The sequence below is a fragment of the Microplitis mediator genome, chromosome 2, assembly GCF_029852145.1.
Source record: "Microplitis mediator isolate UGA2020A chromosome 2, iyMicMedi2.1, whole genome shotgun sequence".
NCBI classification, from domain to species: domain Eukaryota; kingdom Metazoa; phylum Arthropoda; class Insecta; order Hymenoptera; family Braconidae; genus Microplitis; species Microplitis mediator.
Genome location: NC_079970.1, coordinates 20,388,951 through 20,416,850, shown reverse-complemented (window position 1 = coordinate 20,416,850; position 27,900 = coordinate 20,388,951). Strand labels below are relative to the sequence as shown.

The 27,900-nt window shown below is 28.1% G+C and overlaps 4 protein-coding genes and 1 long non-coding RNA gene across 9 annotated transcripts; 3 read left to right on the top strand and 2 right to left on the bottom strand.

Moving 5' to 3' along the window:
* Nucleotides 1–349: 349 nt before the first annotated feature.
* Nucleotides 350–2,226, bottom strand: LOC130663907 (uncharacterized). The gene is made up of 3 exons (XR_008989264.1): nucleotides 2,101–2,226; nucleotides 1,934–2,028; nucleotides 350–477 (listed from the first exon to the last, which is right to left on the bottom strand). It is a non-coding gene; the product is annotated as an uncharacterized LOC130663907 (long non-coding RNA).
* LOC130663903 (uncharacterized) lies at nucleotides 474–12,411 on the top strand. Of its 3 annotated transcripts, XM_057463464.1 has the most exons (8): nucleotides 474–807; nucleotides 2,107–2,262; nucleotides 2,748–3,211; nucleotides 3,649–3,886; nucleotides 4,954–5,133; nucleotides 5,218–5,467; nucleotides 5,618–5,820; nucleotides 5,926–12,411. In XM_057463464.1, the coding sequence occupies exons 1-8, from the start codon at nucleotides 670–672 to the stop codon at nucleotides 6,049–6,051; spliced, it is 1,755 nt and encodes a 584-aa protein (XP_057319447.1). In that variant the 5' UTR covers nucleotides 474–669; the 3' UTR covers nucleotides 6,052–12,411. The 3 variants fall into 3 exon arrangements, with proteins under 3 accessions (XP_057319447.1, XP_057319446.1, XP_057319445.1); XM_057463463.1 differs by having other exon boundaries at nucleotides 2,748–3,196; nucleotides 5,618–12,411; XM_057463462.1 differs by having other exon boundaries at nucleotides 5,618–12,411.
* A 2,542-nt stretch (nucleotides 12,412–14,953) lies between these two features.
* On the top strand, nucleotides 14,954–17,786 carry LOC130663901 (jerky protein homolog-like). The gene is made up of 2 exons (XM_057463460.1): nucleotides 14,954–15,490; nucleotides 15,873–17,786. The coding sequence occupies exons 1-2, from the start codon at nucleotides 15,464–15,466 to the stop codon at nucleotides 17,550–17,552; spliced, it is 1,707 nt and encodes a 568-aa protein (XP_057319443.1). The 5' UTR covers nucleotides 14,954–15,463; the 3' UTR covers nucleotides 17,553–17,786.
* A 1,528-nt stretch (nucleotides 17,787–19,314) lies between these two features.
* Nucleotides 19,315–23,705, top strand: LOC130663582 (serine/arginine-rich splicing factor 2). 3 transcript variants are annotated; one of them, XR_008989218.1, is made up of 6 exons: nucleotides 19,315–19,632; nucleotides 19,834–19,977; nucleotides 20,075–20,269; nucleotides 20,716–20,816; nucleotides 21,981–22,466; nucleotides 23,286–23,696. XR_008989218.1 is itself a non-coding variant. In XM_057462877.1 (4 exons), exons 1-4 carry the CDS (start codon nucleotides 19,451–19,453, stop codon nucleotides 20,720–20,722), a joined length of 528 nt encoding a protein of 175 aa, XP_057318860.1. In that variant the 5' UTR covers nucleotides 19,315–19,450; the 3' UTR covers nucleotides 20,723–21,694. The 3 variants fall into 3 exon arrangements, 1 of the variants encoding a protein (XP_057318860.1); XR_008989217.1 differs by having other exon boundaries at nucleotides 21,981–23,705; XM_057462877.1 differs by lacking the exons at nucleotides 21,981–22,466; nucleotides 23,286–23,696 and having other exon boundaries at nucleotides 20,716–21,694.
* A 410-nt stretch (nucleotides 23,706–24,115) lies between these two features.
* LOC130663580 (lysophospholipid acyltransferase 7) lies at nucleotides 24,116–27,828 on the bottom strand. Its single transcript, XM_057462875.1, has 6 exons — nucleotides 27,283–27,828; nucleotides 26,113–26,384; nucleotides 25,883–26,034; nucleotides 25,163–25,371; nucleotides 24,532–24,853; nucleotides 24,116–24,443 (listed from the first exon to the last, which is right to left on the bottom strand). Exons 1-6 carry the CDS (start codon nucleotides 27,492–27,494, stop codon nucleotides 24,231–24,233), a joined length of 1,380 nt encoding a protein of 459 aa, XP_057318858.1. The 5' UTR covers nucleotides 27,495–27,828; the 3' UTR covers nucleotides 24,116–24,230.
* Nucleotides 27,829–27,900: the final 72 nt, after the last annotated feature.

Here is a 27,900-nt window from a genome sequence, read left to right as displayed (position 1 = left end):
TAAAAATTAAATTTTATTAAATATTTACTCTATTTATTAATAATTTAAAATTCGCCCGCTTCACACTCATGAGAACTTGGCAGACCTGAAAAATATCTCGGGAACATCAGCGCCGCCTCGTTGTTCGTTGAGTTAAGAATCAGATAGCAGATAGGGATAGGATATAATAGTTTTGTTAGTTGTGTTGGTTGTGAGAGTGTTGTTCGTTGTCCCATGTTGTGTATTTGAGAAAGGCGACGAACGGAATCATCGTGAGCTCGTGGTTCTCATGGTGTCGCTGTTGTACATCAGCATGTGTTAGTAATATATATGTACATAAGTGTGTCTAATACCTAGGTACAGATTGTGTGTACAATACACAAGTGGATATACATGTAGTGTATAACTATACACTGTTAGTGCTTCTGACAATGAGCCGCCACGGTGACTGTGATAAGTGAACCTCCGCCGCGTAAACCTCTCGCCTGCTGCTGGTTGCTGCAACAAAAACGCAGTGGAGATAAATAAATAAATAAATAACTTATTTATATTTATAATAATAATTAACTGTTATTATTTTATTAAATAAACCAGGAGCGGTTACGAGTTAACACATTAATGACTCGTTGTTAATAATAAATAGTCGTGAGGTGGACCGCAAACAACACCAGACCTTATTTTATTATAATTATGTTCAATGTACCGCCCAAGTTCTACGAGCTGTGTCGTCTTTGTTTATCGTCGGACGGTGTCAAGTTGCCCATATTCGAGGATGAAGGCGCCCAGCGTAATTTTGCAGATAAAATATTGGCGTGTTTGTCGATAGCGGTAAGCCGATCACCCGGTCGTCTTGTTTAGATTTATTTAAATATTCAAATTTTTATTTATTTTTTATTATTTACTATCAATTCTCCTCTACTCTAACTCTGCATGACAATTATTGAACTTTGTTTTATTTATATTTTATTTTATTAATTAACTTATATGGATATATCTGGTATACATGTGGATTAAATATACATATATGTATAGGTACTGGGCTGTATTGTGTTTAGAGTGTGGTGAGTGTTGAGACGACTCATCGAAAATAGACGCAGAGACGCAACATCTGGGCCCCCGCGGGTCGGGACCTCGCGCTCTCTTGCGCACACAAAAGCTATCCGCGTGTGTATGCTTACGTGTGTGCGTAACTTTTGTACATGTGGAAATATATGTAGATGTCGGTCCGGATGTGTGTGTGTGTGTGTGCGCCACACGGGGAGAAAGTTTGGCAAGAGATGTGTCCGCGAGATAAGAGACAACGGCGATTTAAAATGGCAGTGATAAGCTGCTCCATTCCTTCTCATGCTGCTATTACTGGTTGATACTCTTGGTAATACTCCATGCTGCTGCTACTGTTACTCAGTTACACTACTTAACTGTTAACTACACTATGTACTGTACATAATATTTATTAAGAGAGTTTACTTGTTCATGAACAAGTTGAGTTTACAAGATCACGATTACCTATAAACATCTTTTATCCTTTTCTCATATATTGTATGTGTATAATTGGATGTATGTGTGAGTGTCTCTGTCTGTCTGTCAGCATCTCTGTCTATTTGGTCTTGTCTTTTATTGCCTCTGTACACAGACTTGCTGTATAGTAGATAGGATAGGTATATATGTACTTAGTTAGTTTACTACTGTACTGATGAAAACGACTGAAGAGACCGATCTCTTTTCGTATCGCGGGTCTCCCGCAACGGCACACACGCGTTCGAGGGATTGATCTCCTTATTTGGATCGCCCTCTTATCAGGTTTCACACGCGGACACTGCGGCAACTCTTGTCAGCCACCGGGCGTCCAGTTTTCCCTTGTGTGTACTGTCCACATAGCTTTTGCTTTTTTACTCAATATCACTGACTAAAAACACAACTATTACCAGGCCTCTAGGGACCTACTTTGACTTACAATCATCTTGATATCATTTATCAATCAGAGCGATCGTACTTTTAACATTTTTTTATCAACGTTATTTCTTTGTTCGCATGTGAGTGAGATGAGAGCTGGAAAATAGAGACAAAAAATGATTCCAATGATGATTAATACTTAACTTTTATTGTTATTATTGTTATTACTTTCAGGTAAAAGATGGAGACTCATTACCACCAATCATCTGTCACAAATGTGTTTACAAATTGGATGTTTTACACAATTTTCGTGAGGTATCACGAAAATCCGACGTTATACTCAAACAGTACCTGGATTATGCCAAGCAATTGTCATCACCTGACAATGAGGTATTTAATTATTTATATTTATTTATTTATTTAATGTATAATAATATAATATGTATCAACTTTATAATTGATATGTATTATTATTATTGCATCACAAAGACAACCCAATATATATATATATATATATATATGCTGACATTGATGAACATTCTTACTGTTATAAGTGTATGTTGAAACGGAGAATGTGCAACATATGCAATATCTGATTGTAGATAAGGCTACAGTCATGTACACTGCCTTTTATTTCTTCTATATCTGTTCGTGAATATCGTAGTAGCAATTATATAAAACTCAATGTCAGTGTCTAGAGGGGAGCTTGCCAGTTATTTATAAATTACTATCACTTGGTTGAATTTTATCATTTGTGTGTTAATTTAGATTCGTACTAATCCATAAATTCATTTTATTTATCATTCATTATCTATTGTTATGTATGTAATATTTGTTTACTCATTCCTGTTAACAATATTATTATTTAATTACAGGACAAGTCTATTTCCACTGCCAAAATAGCCGATTTGAGTCCTCTACAATCGTTTTTACAATTAAGTAAAACTCTGTTCAATGATGAGCCAAATTCACCCGCCAGCATTAATCAAAATGTGATACCTCAAACACAGACACACCACTTAGAATTGCGGGCTAACGAAATGTTGAAGCAGGAAAGTAACATTAAATGTGAGCCAGAAGACGATACCTATTCAAATAGCTCTGATCCAGACAGACTGGAGATCGAGGACCGCGAGGACCATGAAACAGACGGCGAAGAAAATGGCTATGACATGACTGTGAGAAAACGAATCAGAGTGGATAGCATTAATAACGAGAGCAGTTCGAAACGAAGTTCACCAAATCAAAGCCCAGTTAATAGGATGGACACACCTGAGAGTAATTGTTCGGATACAAACATAGATCAGGAAACAACAAAATTATGGCAAGCATTAGCAAAGTAAGATAAAAAAAAAAAATTGCAGTGGATTAAAGATGAATAATATTTTAACGTTTTGTAAAATAATTATTGAGGAAATTATCGAGTATGGTTTGATGATAAGATTTAGTTATGTGATGTCATTATTATGTCTCATATCCACTACTGGTTAATACATTTAACATGAGACCATTTGGTGGTGCGAGCTATAAATAGGCATGATCATAAATCAAGATTGAATAATAATGAGTATTGCAAAAAGTGATATCACTCCCATCATCATTGTCATCTTATCTCAAACAATAATGCATGCAATTTTTTTTTTTTTATATTTTCAATGACTTTATTTCTACAACGAAAAACATGGAAATATATATACAGATAATTATGTGTACTTGTGCACATAAGTGTATGTTCTCATTAATATTTACTTAAGTAATGTTTTTTTTCCTCAACAGCAATCGAAATCTGGAAATAACACGGAGTAATGGTGACAAAGTCAATAATGGTTTCGCTGGTGAAGCGACAAATTTACTACGTTCTCTTATCAACAATCGACAGATTGGTATCACCGCTGTAGATACAGGTAGAATATCACCACAAGTAAGGTTTTACCGAGATACCCAAGGGACGACAATTGAGCGAACCGATTGTTCAATACGTGGAACTCGTCCTATGCAGTCTCTCGAGAACAAAGTAAGTTATATTTTTACCTGATAGCAGATATAGGCGTAGGACTATGAGTATTTGTAGTAGGAGTTGTAGTAGTCATAGTCGTAGTATTGGTGTTAGTACTAGTCCGTTTAATCACGGTAAATATTATCTCTTTTTTTAAATGTTTACCAAAGTGAGAGGCTAAAAATTCTCGTTAGTATAATTGGGAAATGACTTCTGCATTTTTTTATTTCTTTTTCACTCTATCTACAGTTTACTCTTTCTCTAGCCATAGTTTACAGTAAATTTTATTTATCCATAGACTTTTAGTCGACTCGGCAAACGATGCTGGGTACACAAAATGTTAAGGAAGCGAATAGTATATAAGCTGTATGCAGTTTACTCGATGCAAATACCTATTCGAAGACTCAGGTATAGAACTAAGCAGGTCAGGTGACCCTCGGGTGTTAAAGAATCCCTTTTTGGGACTCTGTACTATACAGTTTTATACTATTCAAGTCCCACCTGCCCCTTCAGGTAAGGGGAGGTCTACGAGCGGCCTCGCTAGATAATAGATAACTAGAAAGACGCTTTGTGATAGGGAGTTTTTGAGTTCGGTACCTACTGGAGCTATACTAGCATGTCAACCCGCTGTTAACAGATGTTCAGATAAGCTTTCCTGCCTCAATGGATTTTAAGCAAGTCTTTGTTGAATGTAATGCCCAGAAACGTGTAGAATTTTTCTTTATCTTTCATTTATACTTCTTCTTCTTCGTCTTCTCTTTTTCTCAAAACTCGAGTTTCGTTAATATTAAGATTCAGTCCACAGCCTGGATATTTATATATACATCTATAATATATAGTCTAGCGCTAGAGCTAGAGCACGCTTTGTTAGAATTTTTCCATCACACTGGATTCTTTTTCCGATAATACCCGTAACGAATAAGCTGGTACAGGATTTTTTTTAAATATACCTGCCATTTGTCGGTACCACGGCAACTACTACCTCCCCCACGTGAAAAATCACTCACTTATGACCATTTGGACGTCATTTAACTTTGCGACGCATCAATCATTTTTTTTCCTTCATTTATTTTATTTTATTACAGAGTGCATCTATGGACAGTAATCCATCCAGTCCGGCGAGTGTCGGGCGCAAAGAGACAAAGGGAAGACGGAAACAAAGTTACCCGAGCAAAGCACCGACAAGTCCTGATGTTCTGAGTTATCATCATGAATCCGAGGAACAGGCTCAGGATTTTACCTCATGGAATAAGATAGCTGATAAGGTAATTGATTTGCTTTGTCTTTATGATACTATTGGTTTGAAAATAAGCGGATAAATAAATGTTTGTTTTTTAATTTGATTGAAGATCGATGAGCAACGCCAGTCGTTTGATCAACAAGCCAGTAATATGACTAAAAAAGTCGACATGTCGTGTACAAATTGTGGCACCATGACGACGACAATTTGGCGGCGTAACATGAAGGGTGAAATGGTTTGCAATGCCTGTGGACTTTACTACAAACTTCATGGTGTAAACAGACCTGTAACCATGCGAAGGGACACAATACATACGCGTAGACGTAGACCTAAAGGGGAAAAACCCACAAGGCATCGAAGTAAGAATTTTATTCATACTTTTACACCCGATAAATTTTCATTTCCATATTTTTTTTTCTATGCATATTGTGTAAATTTTCGAAAGTTACGAATGATTAATTATGATGAATTTTATTTTCATTCTTTTTTTTTTTTTTTTTTTTTCGTAGAAAAAGAAGCAGTTGTACCTGCGTCACAATCGGAACAAATGGATGCTGAGAGTGCTGACATGCTGGCAGCGTTACGCCGACAAATTCAGCCGCATTTGATGATGGCGGCATTGACACCGCAAAATTTATCGGGTACACATCCACCAGTTTCAGCAGCAGCTCAACTAAATTACCCTCTACCATTATCATCTTATATGATGCACGTGAGTACACCGCACATGTATTCCGTAGATCTAGTTAGTCGTGTGACACGTGATGGAATTACTGGCGGTGGTATGAAAGCAAGTGACGTCATAAACTTTGCACAGCATATGAAAACGGAGCCGAGAGAACGTAGTAGTACGTCGGATGACGCTGACGATGGTGACGAGGATAATGTTTCGGACGTACCATTAAATCTTGTGGCAACTTCACTCTCGGAAGAGGCACACTGATAACAACAACAATAAAACAACACCACCAATCTGTCAACAGCAGTTTATTTACAACAATTACGCTGGTATACTCACTACCATTTATTATTATTGTTATTATTATCATTATTAGTGATAATAAATGATTTTGTGAATGAAGAATCTCATCCTCAAGAGGATTAACAACACAACCAGAAACAAAATGATATAATTGATAACACAGGGTGTTACTATTTAATTTATTTATAAATTTAATTGGCCTCTCTCAATTTTAAAAAATCCAATTAGCTCTCTACTTTGATATTTATATATGTTAAATACCTTTACATATCGTTTTGTTATTGTTTTTAAACTCAAAAATGCTCTCTACGCTTTGCATTTCTCAAGGTTTTTATTTTTGAGAAATTTTAAAATGGTATTATATTAATTATTATTATTATATTATTATTATTATTAATATTATTACTATTATTATTATTATTATTATTATTATTATTATGTATTGAGAGGCGGAAGAAATTATTGATGTGTTAATTAACGACACCAACGTATTCACTTACGTCTTTACCGTCTTGATCACCTGATTCCGAGCTAATTGGCCCGTGGTCCGAAGCGCCCACTTATTATTAATTAATTAATTGATTAATTAATAATAATACATTGTTGATATTAAAATTACAGTATTATACTCGTCGGTTATTAAAGTCGCGTTGGATATTGTAAATGTTTAAAACTTATGTACGTATTTACAAACACATACATAAACATAAATTGATATTTTTGTACAAAATATTTCTATACACTAGTACTTGTGATTAAAGTACTAAAATTATATATATCCACTGTAAAAAATTTGCGGAGTAATCAGGAATTTAATCCGGAGTGAATGCGGAGTACGTGACTGCGTATTTATTTAATTTCCTTGGAGTAAAATTCACTTCGAAGAGGAGTTTACTTTAATATTTAAACTCCGAATCCGAGTGAATGAGAATTTAAATAAAATCCAGATCGAAATCACTTTTCTGGAAAAATAAACTCCGTATTCGGAGTAATTTTTTTTAAAACTCCGAGTAACGGAGTGAATCCAGATTTAAATCAAATCCGTAATCACTCCGAATTCACTCCCGATTTTTTACTCTGTACAGGCGCGCGAATTATTAAACTCATTGATATTTTTAAAAATAATATAACGGTTTTAAAAAAAATTTTTATTTAAAATGACACTAGATCTGATTTAAATTTACCGGTTGAGTAATTCTTATATTTACTTTACATAACAAAATATATGTATTTATATATCTATATTAAATTGTTAGCGAGATTTTAAAACTTTCGTTTTGTTCCACGGGCTTTTTAGTTGAGCTATTATTAATTTATATATTGTCAACCAACATAATACTCTTATTTTAATTAAACGGCGTTATATATTTAAAACGAACAAAAAAAAAATTTTTTAATTTAATTATTACGAATTATTCAGTATAATTAGCGATTTAATAACTCGTTTTCATTGTTTTTGGCTTTAAATAATAATCGCAGTATACTTGCATTCGTAAAAAAAAAATTAAATAATAATAATTAACAAAAATGTAAATCAAAGTATGGTAATTATTATTTATTTTACATATTTGTCAATACTCATAACATTTTTTTTTTCTTTTAAATTTAAATATTTCCATACTTTGTATTGTATTAATTCGAATTATGTAACACGGAGAATTTACTTACATATAATTTTTAGGCATTAAGACAAAAAAAAGAGAGAGATAATTAAAAATAATTTTTATACGCTAACTTTTTGCGAATACGCTAGTGTTAATACTCGAAAGAGAGAAATAAAATCTATTTTTTATTTTATAAATGTTGAAAAAAAAAAGAAAAAAAAAACATCACTACGATAAATCATTTGCAAGACAAATGTCAAATATTTTATTTACTGTACTTAAAAAAATATTTACACGCATCAGCGTTATTTACTCATCGCTAAGCAATAATTATCCATGACATGGTTAAACAGTAACCTGACGATACTTACAAAAAATTATAAATAATAATAATACATAAATAATTACAATAAATAAATTACAAATGATAATAATAATGTAATAAGTATGGCCAGATAAAAATGCAGGAATTAAAATAATCGCTTTATACTCTGGAAGTAAATAATAAGTAAAAAATACTCCAGTATATCGTATTTTAAATCAGTAATAATTATTCGTCAACTGTCCTCTTGCTTTTAAATTTAATTATTTTTTTTTTATTAATAATATTTCTCTTAAATTTGTACAGTTTACAAATGATAACCATTAATTTTATTTTATATTTTTGTTCAAGTAGGATAAACTAAACTGAACTTGGAAAAAAAAAAACAAATAATAATAATAATTATATAAAAAAAAAAAAAAAAGAAACTATGGCCAGTGCATTTACACTCATGTATTGTTATAACTAATACGTCATATACCTAAATAACTTTGCCAAAAATAGTTTTAGTCTCTTTGTAACATAGATATAGTTAAGGGCATCAAATTTTCTTCCATTTACATCTTATCTATTTTCTTTAAAATTATTAAGAGGACAGTGGAGTCGAATAATTTGAATATTGAATGAAAAATATAAAAGTTAAATTAATTATACGATAGACGGAGTTAATTTAGTGGTAGTCGTTATCCATGGAGCCTTATACAAACAAATAAAATATGTTTATATATTGTATATGTATACATATATATTATACATGAATTTATATTCATATTATATACTGAAGAGAAACAAATGATAGTATGATAAATCAGCCACGAGGCATACGTGACTAGAACAAAGTCAATGATAATAATGATAATGATTTATGAAGTGAGACATGAATTTTGTAATGAATTTTTTTATTTTTTTAATAAGTACGTGGGAAGGCATCAGTTGCTTATATTATTTTTCCGTACATTTTAAATGTTTACTGCTTAGTTGCCTACTAAAATTTATTTTCTATGGTTCTATTGTCTACATAAATATAAAATATAGAATTCAATTGCATAAAAAAATTATTGCATACTTAAAAATAAGTCATGATGTTCATTACTATTTAATTGGGTATCCAAATCAAAGAAATATCTAATTAATGTGGAATAGGTTTCTGATTTAATTGCTGAGAAAATCAAGTACTTGTTGAAAAATGATATGAGCGTAAATTTGGCTGATTAGCAATTTTTTAAATTTTTAAATAAATAATTAAATAGAATGTAAAGAATAAAAATAAAAAAATGCGCACTTTAATAATTTAAAAATCAGTACGCGCATTTTTTTAAATTTCATTATTTATTTAAAATTTTTAAATTGTCATATCTGCTATACATTCAAACTCATAAAATGATTCATTTTTACGGCCCATGACTTGAGAAAAAAACACAACTGATTTGAAAAATATCAAAACCACAATAGTCTTCATCATAGTTAACTTCTCATTTTTCTATCAGAAGTGACCTGATCAAGTCATTCGCTGCATTGACTATGAGATTCAACTCAGTGTCTTATTATGAGTCGCGAGTTATACGATTGTGAAGAATACCGTAGTTCTGATATTTTCCAGATGAGCGGTGTTATTTTTCTTCAAGTGATCAGTCTTGAATATTGATAATTTCTCCTCAAGTACTTGATTTTCTTAACAAAATCCGGAGCTTATCAACATTAATTGGATATTTCTTTAATTCGGGTTAACAGTTTAATCAATTGAAGATCATGAAATATTTTTTCAGGCAATAGAACCGTACAATAAAATTATATATTTTATAATTATGTAGACAATAGAACCGTAGACAATAAATTTTTTAGACAACTGAGCAGTAAACATTTATAATCTACGAAAAATATTGTAGGCATTTGAGACATTCAGCAAAAATAATGTAGGCAATTGATATCCTCCTAGTACAATTATAAAAAAAAAAAAAAAGGATTCATTACTTCTTCGACTCGCGTATAAAATGTGATTCTTCCATTGTGCACTTCCTATTTTATATAAAAGAATAATTATTCGATCGGATCAACTAAGACACTCGTGACACTTTTTATTAACTGAGATAAATATAAAAAAAATACAGGATATTTTATTAAAAAATAGTTTTATAATATTTTTAAATAATTGTGTTGATCTGCTAAGGATGTAAAAATTTATACACAACTGCGGCTTCTTATTTTTTTTTTATTTTATATTGCACGATACAAAGACCAAATGGCTATTTATGTGTGACTTTGCCGAGAAAGGACAGTTATTTTTTTAGGCATTTCATTAATATTAATTATTTTTTTTTTTTTAATTTAATTTAATTGAGATTTTTTGTCTGTAGATTTCGCTCACTTTAGTTTGTTATTCTATAGTCTTTAGAATGCGATTATTATTATTATTTTGAAAATTTTTTCAAAGTAAAAAGCTTCTAAGTTTAAATTAATAATAATTTTGTTTGAGCTCTACAACTAATGCTGAAATACTTAGAGATTATTTTTTATATATTTAATAACGTACCATAAATTGATTGAGTATTGCTAATTTTTATTAATTATTATTATTATTTTATTGATATTATTAATTATAATTATAAAAAAAAAAACAGTTACAGTAACAACAACAAGATTGTAATTAATTATTAATTTATAAGCTCTAATTATTCTGAATCGCCTAGATTTGATTGATAAAAAATTTGGCAATTTTTTTTTTAGCGGAGGCTTCTAATAGATTTTTTTTACATCAGTATTCCACACCTTTAATTTTAGTTTATAAGTTTTTATTCGAAACAATACTTAATGATTTAATTTACTTAATTTTATTTAATTAATTAATTAATTAATAATTATTATTATTAGTTTTTTTTACATCTGTTTTTACAGTCCCTCCGTTTTATTATTATAATAATAATTATTATTTTTTATTATTATTTAAACAATTATATATAACTTATTTGTGTCTGTTCGCACCAACATTTGGCAGCAGCGACTGGCTTAATTTATTATTTTACATTATGTAGATTTTTTTTTAATTAAACACAACTCATTTCATTGTACGTATATTTTTAAATAATTGCTGATGATTTTACATGAATTTTTATTAGTGTGAATGTAGCAGACATCAGACAAATTTAAAATTATAAATAAATAGAGTAAATAATTTTAAAAATAATATTTATAAAAAATGCACTTATTAATTTTTAAATTTTGTAAATGCGCATTTTTTAAAAATTTTATTTTTTAAAAGATTTACTCTATTTATTTATAATTTAAAATTTGTCTGATGTCTGTTACATTCACTCATGAATTTTTATGATCCAGAAATTAGCAGACAATTTAAAATTTTCAAATTTTTTTTCAACTGATTAGTTATAAAAAAAAAAAAAAAAAAAAAAAAAATCTATAAAAATGCACATGTAGAAAATTTAATAAACTATAGGTGCAATTTTTTCAAAATTTTTTTTTATTATTATTTATCATTGTAAAAAAAAAACCAAAAATTATACGTCGGCTAACTTCAGTATCGTGAATTTTTGATGATTCTCAAGTTAACCGACGTCTAATAATTTTTGAATTTTTTCGAAATGACGAACAAAAGAAAAAAAAATATTTGAAAAAATTGCACTTATAGTTTTTTTCATTTTCTACATGAACATATTTTTTAGTTTTTTTTATTTAAATTAAATTGCGGGAAAAAAAATCCAAAAGTTTTTAATTGTCTGTTAATTTCAGGATCATAATTTTTGATTATTTGAATTGAACAAAAAAAAAATTTTTTGAATAAAAAATGCTTGACTACGGTACGGAATGCATACAAATTTATTTTATATAAAAAATATTTTAAAAAAGTATAACGAGTGTATGTAATTTTTCCGTTCAATTACAAAGCAACTGTACAGTTTATATTCTATACTCAAAGACGATTTAAATTAAATATTTATAAAAAAAAATGTATTTGTAAATGAAATTGTTAAAAAAAATTGTAAAAAAAAAATCGAATGCTTTGTAATAATTATTCAGATCTGCTCATGCAAGTGTTCCGTCCGTTAACGCGAGCTCCAGCGTTCGATTTTTTTTTTTAAACTGTCAGGAAAGTAAAATTAAGCGTTATATTAAAAATAAAAATTTATAAATAAATTTACGCGTAGACAATATATTTATAAATATATTAATTGTAATATACGATAATGATATTGGAGATAAAAGATATGACAAAAAAACCACACGCTTTTTCCAGCGATTTACCCCTCCTTTATACTGTTATGCGCAAGTATTAATCCGAACTAATTGACTGAGTATTATTTTTATATATCAAACTTGTAATAAAATAAAAATAATTTAAACTACGACACGGTGATTAATATAAGTGTCGGGAAAATAAAAATACATAAAATAAAATATGAAAGATAAAAAAAATGTTGAGCGCTCCTCGATCCCTTATACATTAATTAATTAATTAATAAATACTACGAGTGCCCATGTATTTTGTATACAAAAAATAAAAAGAACAATAATTAATAAAATGATAAATGCTGTGGTACGCAGTCCTTATTGTATTAAATAAAAGTAATTAGCGATTAATACGCTATGGTTAAATAAGCAATAGAGAAAAAAAATTTACTTTTGTATTAACGAAACGCTAAAAATATATTTAAAGATTTATAATGATTAATGATAATGATAATTAAGAAGGGGAATAAAAAATATTATGAGTTAATTTGGGCTAAGGCCAGCAGCTGTTGAGATTATTCAAGGTTGTGTGTATCGTTATAAGTATTTTGAATTGTTGAATAGTTAAATAGTGTAAGTGGGTAAAATAATATTACGAATTTTTACCTAATTGTTTATAGTTAATTAATTGATTTATTGATTAATTAATTATTTGATAAATCGAACAATCAGTAGAGTGATGTCGCCGTATACATTTTAATTTTTTTAAATTTAAATTTATTATTTTATTTTATTTAATTAATTATTTTATTTATAATTTTAATTGCTCGTAATTTGTCATAATATCAGCCCCGTAATGAATTATTATTATTAATTTTATTTATTAATATTAAGGCGACAATTTGCAATGTCTCCCCCTGATGTCTAAGTAATTTTTAATTGATGAATTTATTCACTGATTTGAAAATAGTCTGAAATATTTATTTTTTTTTTTTCAACTGTAATTGCGTAAAAAATTATTTTCAAAATACTTATCAATGATAATTTGAAAAGTAATTATGATTTGTACATTTGAAATAAATTAGTTGAGTTTTTACATCACATTAATTTTTTAAATTGTATACAATATTGAGCGTAATTATAAATATGTATTTTTTGTTTATGGAAGAGAAAAAAAATACTCAGTAAAAGGAAATTGTTGTATAAATCACAAGTTAATTAATGAGTTTTTATTATTAAAAATGGGGAGAATTTGCTGGGGCATTGTTGTGATACCACAGATGCAGCTTCATTAAATCTTCAATAAAAAAAATTGCTAAAAAATTTGTCATTTATTATCCTCTTGACCCAATTACTTATAAATAATAATAATTATTGTTAATAAAAAATATTTGATACTGAAGTTAGTTGAAATCTAGTAATTTTTGGATATTTTGAAACGATAGATTTAAAAAGAAGTATTTGAAAAAATCCCGCTTTTAGCTTTTTTTATTTTCTAAATGTGCATTTTTTTAGTTTTTTTTTTGCCATTGATTTGCTAAAAAAAATCCAAATATTGTTAATTGTCTGTTAATTTCATGATCCTGATGTTAGCAGATAATTAACAATTTTTTTTTGTCAATAATTTAATTTGAAAAAAAAAAAAAAAACTAAAAATATGCACATGTAGAAAATTAACGGAGCTATAGGTGCAATTTTTCAAATATTTTTTTTTTGTTAATTTATCGTTGTTAAAAAAAAATCCAAACATTCTTAGACGTCAGCTAAATTTAGGGTCATAAGAATATTATAAAATATAAGAAATCAATGACCTGGTCAATTGATATATTTAAATATTACAATAAAATGAATTCTTTGTTCTTTTTTTTTTTTGACTGAGAAAACTACATCTTTTTTTAAAATTACTATTAACTATTACTATTACTATTAATTTTTTGTTATAAATTATGTTTTCATTCCCCGCAAGTATTATAATTTTCAAAATTTTTACAATTATAAATAAATAGAGTAGACATTTAAAAAAAAAATATTTATAAAAATTACACTTATTAATTTTTAAATTTTTTAAAATTTTGTTTTATTAATTATTTACTCGATTTATTTATAATTTCAAATTTGTCTGATGTCAGCTACATTCACACTCATATATTTTTACAGATACAACTAATGTATTTATTTTAAAAAAACGGATATAATTTACAATATTGTAATTAAATTTTACACTAAATAATTCATTTTTATTAGAAAGAAAAAAAATTGTTTGTCCGAACTGCTCCAATTACCATAAAAAATAGGACGATTTCAAGGTAAATTTAAGGCGGGAACTTTATATCTGACATAAAAATTAAATTTTTTTGATAATTTATTATCGGTAACGATCTTTTGAGATTTAATGCTTTTATGGCCAGTTGAAACCGGTCAATTTGAGATCACTGGTAATATAATTTGATAACGTTGACAGCTGTCAATAACGTTAACTATTACAAGCATAAATTATTTTAAATCTAATAATGAAAAATAGTCAGTCTGAGATGGTCTAGTTTTGATAGGAGGTTAAAATAAAATGAGTGTGAATCTAGCAGACATCAGACAAATTTAAAATTATAAATAAATATAGTAAATAATTTTAAAAATAATATTTCGAAAAAATGCACTTATTAATTTTTTAATTTTTTAAATGCGCATTTTTTAAAAATTTTATTTCGTGAATTATTCACTCAATTTATTTATAATTTTAAATTTGACTGATGTCTGCTACATTCACATTCATAAAATAAAACGTTTTCATTATTAATACGCTAATTTTAATGATCCAGAAATTAACAGCCAATTAACAATTTTCGGATTTTGTTTCAACAAATCAATGACAAAAAAAACTAAAAAATGCACATGTAGGAAATTTAAAAAACTAGAGGTGCAATTTTTTCAAATATTTTTTTTTATAATTTATCGTTTTGAAAAAAATTCAAAAATTGTTAGACGTTGGCTAACTTCAGTATCATTAATTTTTAATTTATGAATTTCGATGTATATAAAATGATACATATAATAATTCATAAAATGAAAGTCTTGTTGCTCTAAAATTGTATACGATCTTTGATTTAAAATAAATTTTCAAAAATCTTCACACATATGAATATTTTTATACTGTGTCTACGACAAACACATATTTATTTACATAAATATATATGTATAAAAACACCGCATAAACAAGTTTGCAAAATTACCTAGATTTTAACCTCTACGTGGATGGATTTTGAGGGATAGAATGACAGAAAACTTGGAAACTAAAAAGGTAAATAATTATAATTATAATCTATCTTTTATTATTTATTAATAATTTTCTACTGACATTAAATTTCCTTTTTTTAAAAATAAAAAATTTCCGGTTGTCTGGTGCTTTGCTGTCAGAAATAATATTTATTCACTCTATACAATAAACAATGGCATGATACTGACGTTAGCTGACGTCTAATATTTTTTTCAAAACAATAAATTATCAAAAAATTGCACCTATAGCTTTTTAAATTTTCTACATGTGCACATTTTTATTTTTATTTTTTTTTGTCATCGATTTGTTGAAAAAAAAAATCCGAAACTTGTTTATTGTCTTCTAACTTCAGTATCACACGACACAGATAAATATCAAATTAATAGATAATTATTAATACTTACAGACTCGAAATGCAACTTTGAATATTGGAGATCGTTGTGAAATTCTCCATCGTCTTGGTAACGGTGAAGCTCCAAGTAAATTAGCTGCCGAGTATAACGTTTCCAGACAAGCAATTTCTAAGATAAAAAAACGCGAGCAATTTATTTTAAAAGCTGAAAATGTGCTCAAGAGTTGTGATGGAGATGTCACTAAAAAACGATACAGAGCTACCGAAGAAAATCCCTTGGAGCAACAGCTTTTCGAATGGATGAATGAGCAGCGAAGAGCGGGAATTCTTATTTCGGGTCCAATGATTAAGAAGCAAGCTTTGCTTCTTAATAAACACCTTGGGGGCAGAGATACTTTTACAGCAAGTGACGGATGGTTGGATAGATTCAAAAAACGACATGCGTTCAAAGTAAGCCCTCCAGTAAATAATAAACCGCCGGCAGAATCTGCGGATGTAAGTGAAGGAGATGAACTGTTACCAGATTTGGATGGTACTATTGAAGATTTAAATACAATTATTGAAAGTCAGAAGCAAGTCACAGAAATAAATCTTGACCATGTCTATAGTTGTGATGAAAAAGTCCTCTACTGGAAATTAATGCCGGATGAAATGTTACTTGGTATCAATAATAAATCAGTCGCTAGTAGAAAGAAACCAAAAAATAGATTGACTATTTTATTTTGTACCAATGCTTCAGGGACACATAAATTACCTCTACTGATAATAGGAAAAATAGCACAGCCACGTTGTTTTAATAACATAAAAAATTTACCAGTCTTTTATGTGAATCAAGAAAACGTTTGGATGACTTCTGATATAATGAGGTCCTGGTACAGCTCAGTTTTTTTACCAGAAATAAAGAAGAAACATAATCTTGATAGTAACAAAGATATTAAAATAACTTTGATTATGGATAACGCTGACTGTCATCCCTCTGCAGAAGAACTAAATAATTTATGTGACTCATGTAGGGTACAGATTTTACCTTCAAATGTAACACCACTACTAGAGCCTTTAGATCAGAGTATAATTGAAAAATTTAAGAGGTGTTACAGGAAGATGTTGTTAGAAAAAATATTAGCTGAGGATTTATATCACAGTGGTGATAATTTTCTTAAAACATTTAACCTATTAGACTGCTGCAATTTATGTGACTTTGCTTGGGGCAAAGTGATGCCAGTGGACATCAGAAACTGCTGGAGAAATGTCAGTTCTTTGGAGGACGAAATTTTTTCAAGTTCTGAAATTGAACAAACTAGAAATTTAATTGAATTGCCTTTGGTATCCAAAGACTCTTTTGAATTATTTGATACCAGTGTATTTAATTATTTATTTAGTAAAATTCCAAAATTTAGTGGGTTGTCTATCGATCAAGTTAATAATTGGCTCAATGTAGACTCTGATGAAATCGGCTGGCAACCTCGCAGTATTAAGGACATTATTTTGGGACATTATCCTGATAATGATGCTAAAGATGCAGTTGAAGAACTCAACGACCAGGTTTCATATGATGACCAAGATTCTACATCGACAGATTCAATTTTAGATAATAATTGTCCGACTTTTGTTGAAGCATTCAACGGCTTCAATGCATTTATACGTTGGTATCAAAATAATTACGATAATTCAAATTCAAATTTACAACTATTACAGGAAATACATCAGGATCTGATAGGAAAAAAATTAACATGAATTTATTATAGTTAATAATATTATTTAGTGTTTAGAAAACATACTTTTATTTATCTTTACTGAGTGTAGAGATAAAATTTGTTTTTTAATTCTTAGATTCTTAGGCTTTTTGCAATTAAAATTATTGATAAATAATCAAATACTAGGGCAATTTAAGTTGAGCAATATTTAAAATTTAGATTAATATTTAATTTATTTAAATATTTATTAGTATAGATCATTAGACTAGTCGTTGATATTTTTTTTTATAATTTTTAACGTCGATATTTATTTTAAAATAATTTTAGTGACTTATTTTTTATTTATAGTAATTTATCAATAATTAAATTTGTTATTTAAATTTTAATTTATAGTTTTTTTTACATACAATTTTTTGTTAACTAGAATAAATAATTTTTTTTAATTTTTAAGCTACAAAAAATAAAAAATTTCAGGGTAAATTACCAGGTCTGCCATTTTAATTAATTTTCCTTTGATAAATTTTTTCTTTCATTAGTTTATTTGCTACAAAAGTTTAAATATTTATCTATAAAATTTATAATAATTAAACTTCATTTATATGTTTTTAATTACTGATAAAATATATTAAAAATAAAAATAAATGTGCAAAGTATCGTGATACTGAAAGTAGAAGACATTTAAAAAAATTATTTGTTTTAGTGATCTTGAAGTTAGCAAGCAGTTCAAAATTTTCGGATTTTTTCTTTAACAATCCAATTTAAATTTAAAAAAAAACTAAAAATATGCACATGTAGAAAATTTAAAAAACTTTAGGAGCAATTTTTTAAAATATTTTTTTTTTATAATTTGTCGTTTTTAAAAATAATCAAAAAATTATTAGACGTCGGCTAACTTCAGTATCATTTCTTTTAAATAAACAAATAAAATAATGATACTGAAGTTAGCAGACAATTACCAATTTTTGGATTTTTTTTACCACAATTTGAATGAAAGAAAAAAAAAGAAAAATATGCACATGTAGAAAATTTCAAAAACTATGGGTGCAATTTTTAAAATCCTTTTTTTTTTATAATCCGTCATTTTAAAAAAAAATTCAAAATTATCAGACGGCGGCGAGCTTCAGTGTCATATAAAATATGAGTGTGTGTAGCAAACATCAGAGAAATTTGAAATTATAAATAAATAGAGTAAGTAATTAAAAAAAAAATATTTATAAAAAATGCACTTATTATTAATTTCAAAATTTTTTAAATGTGCATTTTTAAAAATTTTATTTTATTATTCATTTACTCAATTTTTTAATAATTTTGAATTTGTCTGATGTCTGCTGCATTCAAACTTATAATAAAATACTTAGACAAAAAACTCAAAAACTGCTTATAAAAAATTTTGAAAAATATTTTTGTGCATAAATGAAAAATTGTATTTTACTTACAAGTAACTTGTTTATAAAAATTTTAATTTAATATCTGCTATTTTTGGTATCATAAAGTATCAGCTGTCACTCCTTATTTTTTTTTTTTTTTTCAATAATAATTAAACGGATTCAAAATAGTAAATTTATTATAAAAATAAATAATTGTCTGCCTTAAAAGTAATTTTGTTAATTAAAAACATAAAGAGACTGACAGTCTGGTGCTTTAGTTGAAATTTCAAAATCCGCGGGAAAATTTAAATCGAAAAAAGTAAGAAAAATTGATCTCTTTATCTATAGTCGATAACACAATGAAATATAAAAATACTTCTGACTTAAGTAGTTATTGAAAGTCACTTCCGGTTGTATTAAGGCGTCAATCGTAATTTAACAAACGCCATCTTGTCTTGGTCGTATGTCGGCAGTGTGTGGATACGTCGTATGACGAGCAGTTAATAATTGCTAAATTTTGTTTTATTATAACAAATATAAGTAAAAATAACGTAAAATTATATAAAAAATAATGAGTTACGGTCGTCCTCCTCCCCGTATTGACGGGATGGTGTCTTTGAAAGTTGATAATTTAACTTACAGAACAACGCCGGAAGATTTACGACGTGTGTTTGAGAGATGTGGAGAAGTTGGTGATATTTATATTCCCCGTGACCGTTTTACCCGCGAAAGTCGTGGTTTTGCATTTGTCAGGTAACAGTTTTATTATTTTATTTATTTTACTATCATTGCAATTATATTTTTTATCATTTGATAACAGTGCGACGCATGCATATTTTTCGTAGTTACAAGCTGTGACGTCATCAATTCTTTCTATTTAAATTACCGGGAATAATAATATGACTCATTTAATATTAATGATAATAATAATAATATATTTTGATAATTTTCTAGATTTTACGACAAACGTGATGCTGAAGACGCACTTGACGCTATGGACGGACGTCTTTTAGACGGAAGGGAACTTCGTGTTCAAATGGCACGTTATGGAAGACCAACATCACCTCACAGAAGCCGTGGAAGTCGTCGCCGAGGAAGGTAATTACTTTATTATCAAATTATTATAAATATCACTCCAAGTTTTTCCATTATTTTTAAGAATTTATTTATAATTCAAATTTAAAAATTTTTTTAGATCACGTAGTCGCAGCCGAGATCGCAGACGATCTCGATCTCGATCCCGGTCTAGGTCAAGAAGCCGCGACCGTGACCGCAGACGTTCCTACAGCCGTAGTCACAGTCGTTCCCGGTCAGACAGTAAAAGTTCACGAGGTAAATCTCGTTCACGCAGTAAGTCTGCGGAAAGAGAAAATAGCCGGTCAAAGTCTAGGTAATTAATCTTTTTACTTATTAATAATAAATATTTAATTTACTTTTAAAAAACTATTTTTCAGTTTCTCAATAAATCCCCTTAAATTTTTTACTCCAATTTAAAAATATTTTATGACTTTCTTACTTGGAAGCTTAAAATATTCATAACAATGATCAATATCCCGTCCTAGTTTTTTTTTTCTCATCAGTACTCAGAGGAATAATGAAAATATTTTTTTTCTCTGAGAAATTTTTTAGTTTCCGGTGAATCAGAACAATAATTAATTTTTTTAAATTAAAATTTAAAAGAAAAATTAAATTATCAGAACTTAATTACTCATACTTTCAAAAGATAAATTTTATTTGCTTTAACAAAAATAAAATGATTAAAAAAAAAAAAATAATCATATTGATAATAATATTTAAGTAAAAAAATTAATTGTTATCTTAATGATTTAATTTCAGGGACTGAGATGGCTGACTTTGTATGAAAGTACAACAGAATGAGATGCACGTGCCCCGAGTTTAAAATGCAGTTTATTCTGACATTGAAAAAATATAAAAAGGTATAATTAATACTCTAAATACCTTAATCACACTAGCACATTCGCATCTTTTGATCATTTTCGTATTAATCATTTCGACGCACTTCTTTGGGATTTTAATAATAATAATAACAGCAACAATAATTATAAATATTAATGATTAATTATGAAAATCCAAATTAATTTTATAATATATATATATATCTACAAACTTATAATTATTATTAGAATTACAATTTATATTTAACAGAACAAAAAGTTATATTTCCAAGTCAATTTTTCTAATTAATTTCTATACCGCGTTTCATTTTATTTCTTTTTATATTTATAATTATAATTTTTGTCTTTAAAGTTATTACGTATATATCACACAAGCTTTATCATTAATTACTACTTATCAATTACAAAGTGAATATATTATACAATGTTAGTTTGTGTACGAAAAAAATGAAACAATACAACAATTAAACACCAATTTCTATTCACTAATTGTTCTTAATTTTTTTTTTATCTTGTGATAAGTTTTCGTTTGAATTTTTTTAACGCGAATTATAAACTAACTCCCACGGGTATTCTCTTGTTAACTAAAAGTATTTGTAGAAATTTAAAGTTGACAATTTAAATAAATTTCCCGCCCAAAATTAATAAAATAGTTATAGACAAAGTCTAATTAATTAATTCAATTAAACTTATCGTGTTTAAAATAATTAACTTGATATATTGTAGAATTCTTATTGTATAGATTTATTTTTTTTTAATTTTTTTTTCTCTCATTACTTCTTAGACGATAAGTTTTGCGTTTTTCTGTAACTACTAATTACAAGTTTATTTATGTAACTTTTGCCATTTGTAATAAAATATATAAAAGATAAAAACACAAAATTCTAAATACAAACAAATACAGTTTAGACAAGTTAATTTATGTGCATGATGAATGAAATTATTTACTCAAGTGAGTAAAAAAAAAATTATATAAATTTATATATAACTTTTTTAAATTTAAATTGAACCCGTAAGTCATGTCGAATTAACGCCCTCCCGTTTACAAAAAAAAAAAAAATAGTTTAGTATAAGTAATTAATATTTAAAAAAAAAAAATTAATAAAATTAATTAGTACCCTTGAAACAATCTGGATGCAGCAAAGTTATTGCACATAACTAAGTTGTGATTTTATGGTGCCACAGGCGGTGGAAAGGCGTGGAGTGGCGTGTCGAGTGATGGGGGTAGCTGAGAGTATGCAGTAAGCCGAACTGTAGCGGGGCTGTATGCTGAGTTTGCTGTATGCAGAGTTAGCGAGCTAAGCGGTTGGCGGTGTCTGGTGATAACGATGATGATGATGGTGACGATGACGATGACGATGAAGCTCGAGATTCGCGGTGAAAGTGAAAGGCGCTAAGCAGGGTTCCCGTTACATTAGTGAGTTTGAGTGAACGAACGCGCTCACTCTATTGTGTTGTCACGGGTGGGTTTTGGGCGATTTAAATTTTAGGATCACGTACGAGAGAAATATAATACGCCGTTGTTATTATGACGAAGGGGATGACGAAAGCAAGAAACCGAGCCTAGAAGTGAACGGAAACAAAATATGTATATATGTTTAATAGTCAACGATTACTGATGTCGCAGTCGAGTTTGCTGACATGGGAGACACTTTTTGCTGACGCCTCGTGGTATGTCAGGTTTCCTGTTCAGGATCTTTATTTAGTCCAGTCGAAGCTCCGAAATAGGAGACATTTTATAAAGTTGGTGCAAATTTGGTTGAGGGATGATGTCACCCACAAAATGAAAAGTCATCACCCCAGGAGTCGATGAGGAAAAAAAAAAAAAAAACAGATTTTTCGCAAATATTTCATAAACAAAAAAAAACTTACACGAAACTTGTAGAGAAAAAAAATTCATATAAAACAAGATATGAAATTTTTTTTGTATCTACAAATTACATGGAAGGTAACAGACTTAGTACCCGATCACTTATGTATTTGTATATCTATATTTTTACTAAATATAGATATACAAATACATGGAGTGATTGGGTACTGTCTTTTACCTTCATAGATTTTTGAAATTTTAAAGCTTAAATTTACTGAACTTTCATAAGGATGCGCCACTGAAGTAAAAAATAATGTGTACCTATAGCTGGACTGCTTACACTCATAGCAGAGCTATATGTACACATTTTTTTCTACTTCAGTTGCGCATCATAAAAATTCATTAAATTTAAGCTTTAAAATTTCAAAAATCTATTTTACAGATACAAAAAAAATTTCTTATACTTTTTTCTCTTTATAAGTTTCGTTTAAAATTTTTTTGTTTATGAAATATTTGCGAAAAATCTTTTGGGAGTATTTTTACATTTTTTTCATTAACCCCTGAATGACTTTTATTTGGAGGATGTCGGTGAGAGACATCATAGACCTTCGACCAAATTTGCCCCTTTCGAAAAAGTCTCCTATTTCAGAGTTTCAACTGGACTGTATAATCTTCCTCAGGACGACGTTGACTTGAGGGAGTTTATTGCCGATCCACTTGAAGCTGATTCGAGTGTCTTCAGGTTCGGATTCTTAGCTGTTTAAACGCCATATCATCATCCACCTCAACGTAATGCCGTCACTGTGAAACCGTGAGTCTTTTATCTCAAATATTCGGTTGTATTTTTATTTATTTAATTGCAATTTTTTTTTTAAATTTTTTTTTATTGATTTACTATCTAATTTTATTTTAACGCGTGTACGAAAGTGGAGATGCTTTAATAATTTTTTTTGTCGTATTCGTTGGTAAAATTATACATAACGGATTTTTATATATTTGCTATTTATCATACCTTGTTTTCAGAATTAATTACCCAATTTTTGATGTAAGTATTGATTTATTTAGATGCTAGTTTTTTTTAATAGTTTATTTTTTTTTATTTTATTTTACATAGACAGTAAATTGACAACTGATTATCACTCGTGATATAAATAAATCTTTATTATTAAATCAACAAATGTTTTATTAATTTATTAATTACATTTATCACCTATTTACAGATATATATATTCCTATATATATATTTGTACTTTTTCATACCCTATATAAAAATGCTAATTAGTCAATAAAATTTAATTGCATTTTAAATATTAATTACTAAAATTTTTAGTATCAACAATTACAATTAATTGATTGCTTCGTTTAAGTATTAAACTTTTAATTAAGTTTATTTATTTTTAATTTTAAATCTTACTATCTATTACGTATTGGCATTTGTAAGTTATTTTGATAAAACTAAAATTCTATCTGAATTTTAAAATTAAAACATTTTTAAAAAATTCTTATTTAAAAAAAAAAAAAAAAAAAAAGACTCCACGTTGAAATTATTATTCAACAGATTCACGTCCTCAATTAAAAATGTAATTAATCATTAAGGCAATAAACATTATTCAACGCTATGTTAATTATAGCTTTTGACTTTCTGTTTTGGTAATCAGGTAAGGCTTTAATGTGCGTCCAATAATGTACAATAACACAGCTAGTATATGTCCAACAAAGTAGACACTCTTGTAATAAATATATATGCTACCAAAATTAAGTAATTGAAAGCCGAATGAGAGGTAAGCCATGCAATTGAACCTCAAGAACCATAGAAAACACCACCATCCTTTTCTTGCCTAAAAAATTTTTTTATAATTAATTAGTCAATTAATTAATTAATTAATTAATGGACTTGTCTATAAATAAAACAAATATCTGACTTACTAAACTGTTTTCCTTGCTCTGAGTATAAAATTTAACATAAGTATCTTCGATTGGAAGGAATAAAACAACGGAAAATATTCCAACGAAATATCCAAAGGCGTATCCATGCCAAATTGTTGAAACGAAGAATGTCGCAGCCGCTCGTAAATTTTTCCACGGAAATACTTTGTATACATAATTAGCCATCCAGTATTGAACGGTAATATTCCACCGTTTCATTGCCGTTCTCACTAAGTAACTTTTTTCAACTCCCCACAAATCAATGTTGTATACAGTCTCAAAGTCCATTTTCTCTTCCTTTATTTTCTCTGGATTTAAAGCGCTATAAAAAGATTCATTAATTACAATCGTAAATAATTTAAATTACTTGAATCGATAATTGGCTATAGTTTTATAAATATCCAAGCCAAGGGAAGTTATATATACATGTATATATTGAAGTAGAAATTCTAGCCAAGTGCTGATCCAAGTTAATTTTGACACAATTTATTTTTAAGAGATCAATAAAGTAAATTGTGCAAAAATAAACTTGCAGCAGAACTTGGTTTTATATTCTGCACCAATCATTAAATTATATATATATATATATATATATATATATATATATATATATATATATGAATGTATGTACATTTGCTCAGCTGCTTTGTAGTCCTTGGGTCCGAGACCAGATCGAGGTTCTGAGCTGACAGGGTACACTCCTAAACCAGCCATTTGACAAACGCACTCGGAAAACATCATCCCTATGTACAATCTTGTGCGGAAAATTAAAAACGATGGGTAAATGTACCACAATCGGTACCAAAATGGTCTTTCTTGGAATTCCTCAGTCAGTACATACTATAAAATTATATACTTTTTAGTTTAAAATTCATTATCAGTAAAGTCGAACTCCAGTAACTCGGATTCCGTTATCTCGGAACTTCCCCTCAGTCTTGACTCCCACTACAAACTACACTTTCTCCCACTCGATGCTATACATTTGAATGTGTCTGTATATTTATCTATGCGTCATTCATATAAATGTAAGAGTGCATGCGTACAGTTTACTTTTAAAGAAAGAAGGAGCATCCGTTAACAGAAATTTTAAATTTCCGCTACTCCGTAGACTAACTCCGAGTTAATGGAGTTCGACTGTCCCATTTGTGGCTACTGCTCCATTTTTGGACATTTGATGCTTTATTTTAATTAATAAAAAATATGAAATAAGATTTCCCATTCAATAGTGGGGTAAAAGTATTTTTAAAGACAATTTAAAAATTGTCATTGCGTCTTACAAATTATTTTATTTAAATTTTCAAGTGTCCAAAACTGGTACCTGCATCCTGTCTTTACTCAATAAATAACTTACGTAATTTGGATATATGTGATTGGTTAACAAAAAAATGACTGTAGACACACCTATCAATTTTAATTTGTAAAGAGTTGGCTCCCAACACTCAATATAATCTGAAAACTTTCTATTAATACAATCCCAGTACGTTCTATACCTGTAGAAAGGTCCTGCAATAATTTTACGTTTAATAATTGTTGTATTGGCTGGGCTTTAGAGTAAAAATAAAGCTACCAAATTAATAATACCTGTTAAAATACCCATATAACTCCAACCATAGTGTACAACATCTAGAAAACTAATATTTTTCATGGCTTTGTAACATTGAATATCTGGGTTAGTTTTCAATTCCTCTAATACTGAATTTAATTCAAAACCCATAGCACCGTATTTCAACGTCATCAACATTAATATTAAATTAGTGTGTGTTGAAATTTCTGGTAGTCCATACCATTCAGTTAATCTGGATATTATCAGTAGATAAAAGAACGAAAAGAAAAAAGAAGTCGTATGTCTAATCCTGTAATAAAGTTAATTTTTAAAGTTAAGTTACAGTAATAAAAATAACAGTCATATATATAATTAAACTTAAGTATGTAATGATGAAATGACTAATAAATAATGAGTAATGACATTTTAAATGATAATGGAAGTCACAGACATCAGGCGATATTTTTATTTTTTATAAATGAGCTCATGGGAAGGAAAATAAAATTTTTAGAGCAGAAAAAAACGATACGTTTTAGATTTGAATTTAAGTTTTTGAGTTGTTTATTTAAAATAAATAAATTTTTTTAATGTCTGCTACTTTCAGTATCATTTTTAATGATAGTAAAGTTAGTGGACATCTGGAAATTTTTAAAACTTTGAAATAATAAAGAAAAATGATTATAAAATAAAAATTAAAAAATGCATGTTTAGAAAATTCAAAATTCAGCACAGGAATTTTTTCAAATATTTAATGTTTTTATATGTAATTAAAAAATTGCTGCATTTACACTCATTCATTTTGATATCCTGAAGTTGGTAGACAATAAAACATTTTCAGATTTTTTTTTAGAACAAATAAATTACAAAAACACCAAATTTCAAAAATGCACATGTAGAAAATTTAAAAAACCATGAGTGAAATTTTTTTTTATAATTCATCGTTTTGAAATGAGTATCAAAATTTTTAAACTTCAGCTAACTTCAGTATCATAAAATTTCGAATGAGTGTGAATGTAGCAGACATTAGACATTTAAAATTATAAATAATTAAAAAAAAAAATATTTATAAAAAATGCACTTATTAATTTTCAAATTTTTTAAATGCGAAATTTCTAAAAATTTTATTCTATCAATTATTAACTCTATTTATTAATAATTTTAAATTTGTCTGTCTGCTACACTCATACTCATAAATTTTAAATAATTACCTAGGAGACAATTGTGAAATAATCGCCGCACATATTATGGTCATAATAATTGGATGAAGAATATCCCATCCAGAAACAATAAGTGATACAAAAAATCCAACTCCAGAACTTATCCATTGTTTACTCACTGGATTTTTAATATAACGAAAATAATTACCAAATCCTATGAGACCAATAAGTAAACCAACATAAATTATATCATCGAGCATCATGATGCTGCTAAAATTAGTATCAAACTTAGAGTCTATCCAGTGAATTACTAAATACCCAACGTTATCGCACACTGAGTTTATTTAACTTTACAATCACAGATCTACTTCTACTTGTTCCCACATTTCTTGGACTTTTTATTTTAACGTCGTTGTATAATCAGCTATTGCAATTATCATTTAAACCACATGCTCAATTATGTATTTGTGGAAATTTAAATTTATATAAATAACAATATTCAATAAATTGTATCACAAATATGAACTTTGAACACTTTTTAATTATCTGTTTATGTTATGCTTCTGATTAAGTTTTTCCATTATATGGTTTTTTCTACTTACGTGTCTATAAACATATCTATGTACAGTAAAAACTAAGTACTTAGATATCTATAAATATAACTACAAG

Coding starts and splice junctions, on each gene's coding strand:
- LOC130663903 (XM_057463462.1), top strand. CDS start 670: ATGTTCAATGTACCGCCCAAGTTCTACGAGCTGTGTCGTCTTTGTTTA. Junction 3,887..4,953: donor TGCAGTCTCTCGAGAACAAA/GTAAGTTATATT, acceptor ATTTTATTACAG/AGTGCATCTATGGACAGTAA. Junction 5,468..5,617: donor AAAACCCACAAGGCATCGAA/GTAAGAATTTTA, acceptor TTTTTTTCGTAG/AAAAAGAAGCAGTTGTACCT.
- LOC130663901 (XM_057463460.1), top strand. CDS start 15,464: ATGACAGAAAACTTGGAAACTAAAAAG. Junction 15,491..15,872: donor AAAACTTGGAAACTAAAAAG/GTAAATAATTAT, acceptor TAATACTTACAG/ACTCGAAATGCAACTTTGAA.
- LOC130663582 (XM_057462877.1), top strand. CDS start 19,451: ATGAGTTACGGTCGTCCTCCTCCCCGTATTGACGGGATGGTGTCTTTG. Junction 19,633..19,833: donor CGTGGTTTTGCATTTGTCAG/GTAACAGTTTTA, acceptor ATAATTTTCTAG/ATTTTACGACAAACGTGATG. Junction 19,978..20,074: donor GGAAGTCGTCGCCGAGGAAG/GTAATTACTTTA, acceptor AAATTTTTTTAG/ATCACGTAGTCGCAGCCGAG.
- LOC130663580 (XM_057462875.1), bottom strand. CDS start 27,494: ATGATGCTCGATGATATAATTTATGTTGGTTTACTTATTGGTCTCATA. Junction 26,035..26,112: donor TTATATGGGTATTTTAACAG/GTATTATTAATT, acceptor AAATTATTGCAG/GACCTTTCTACAGGTATAGA. Junction 24,854..25,162: donor TACAAAGCAGCTGAGCAAAT/GTACATACATTC, acceptor ATCTTTTTATAG/CGCTTTAAATCCAGAGAAAA.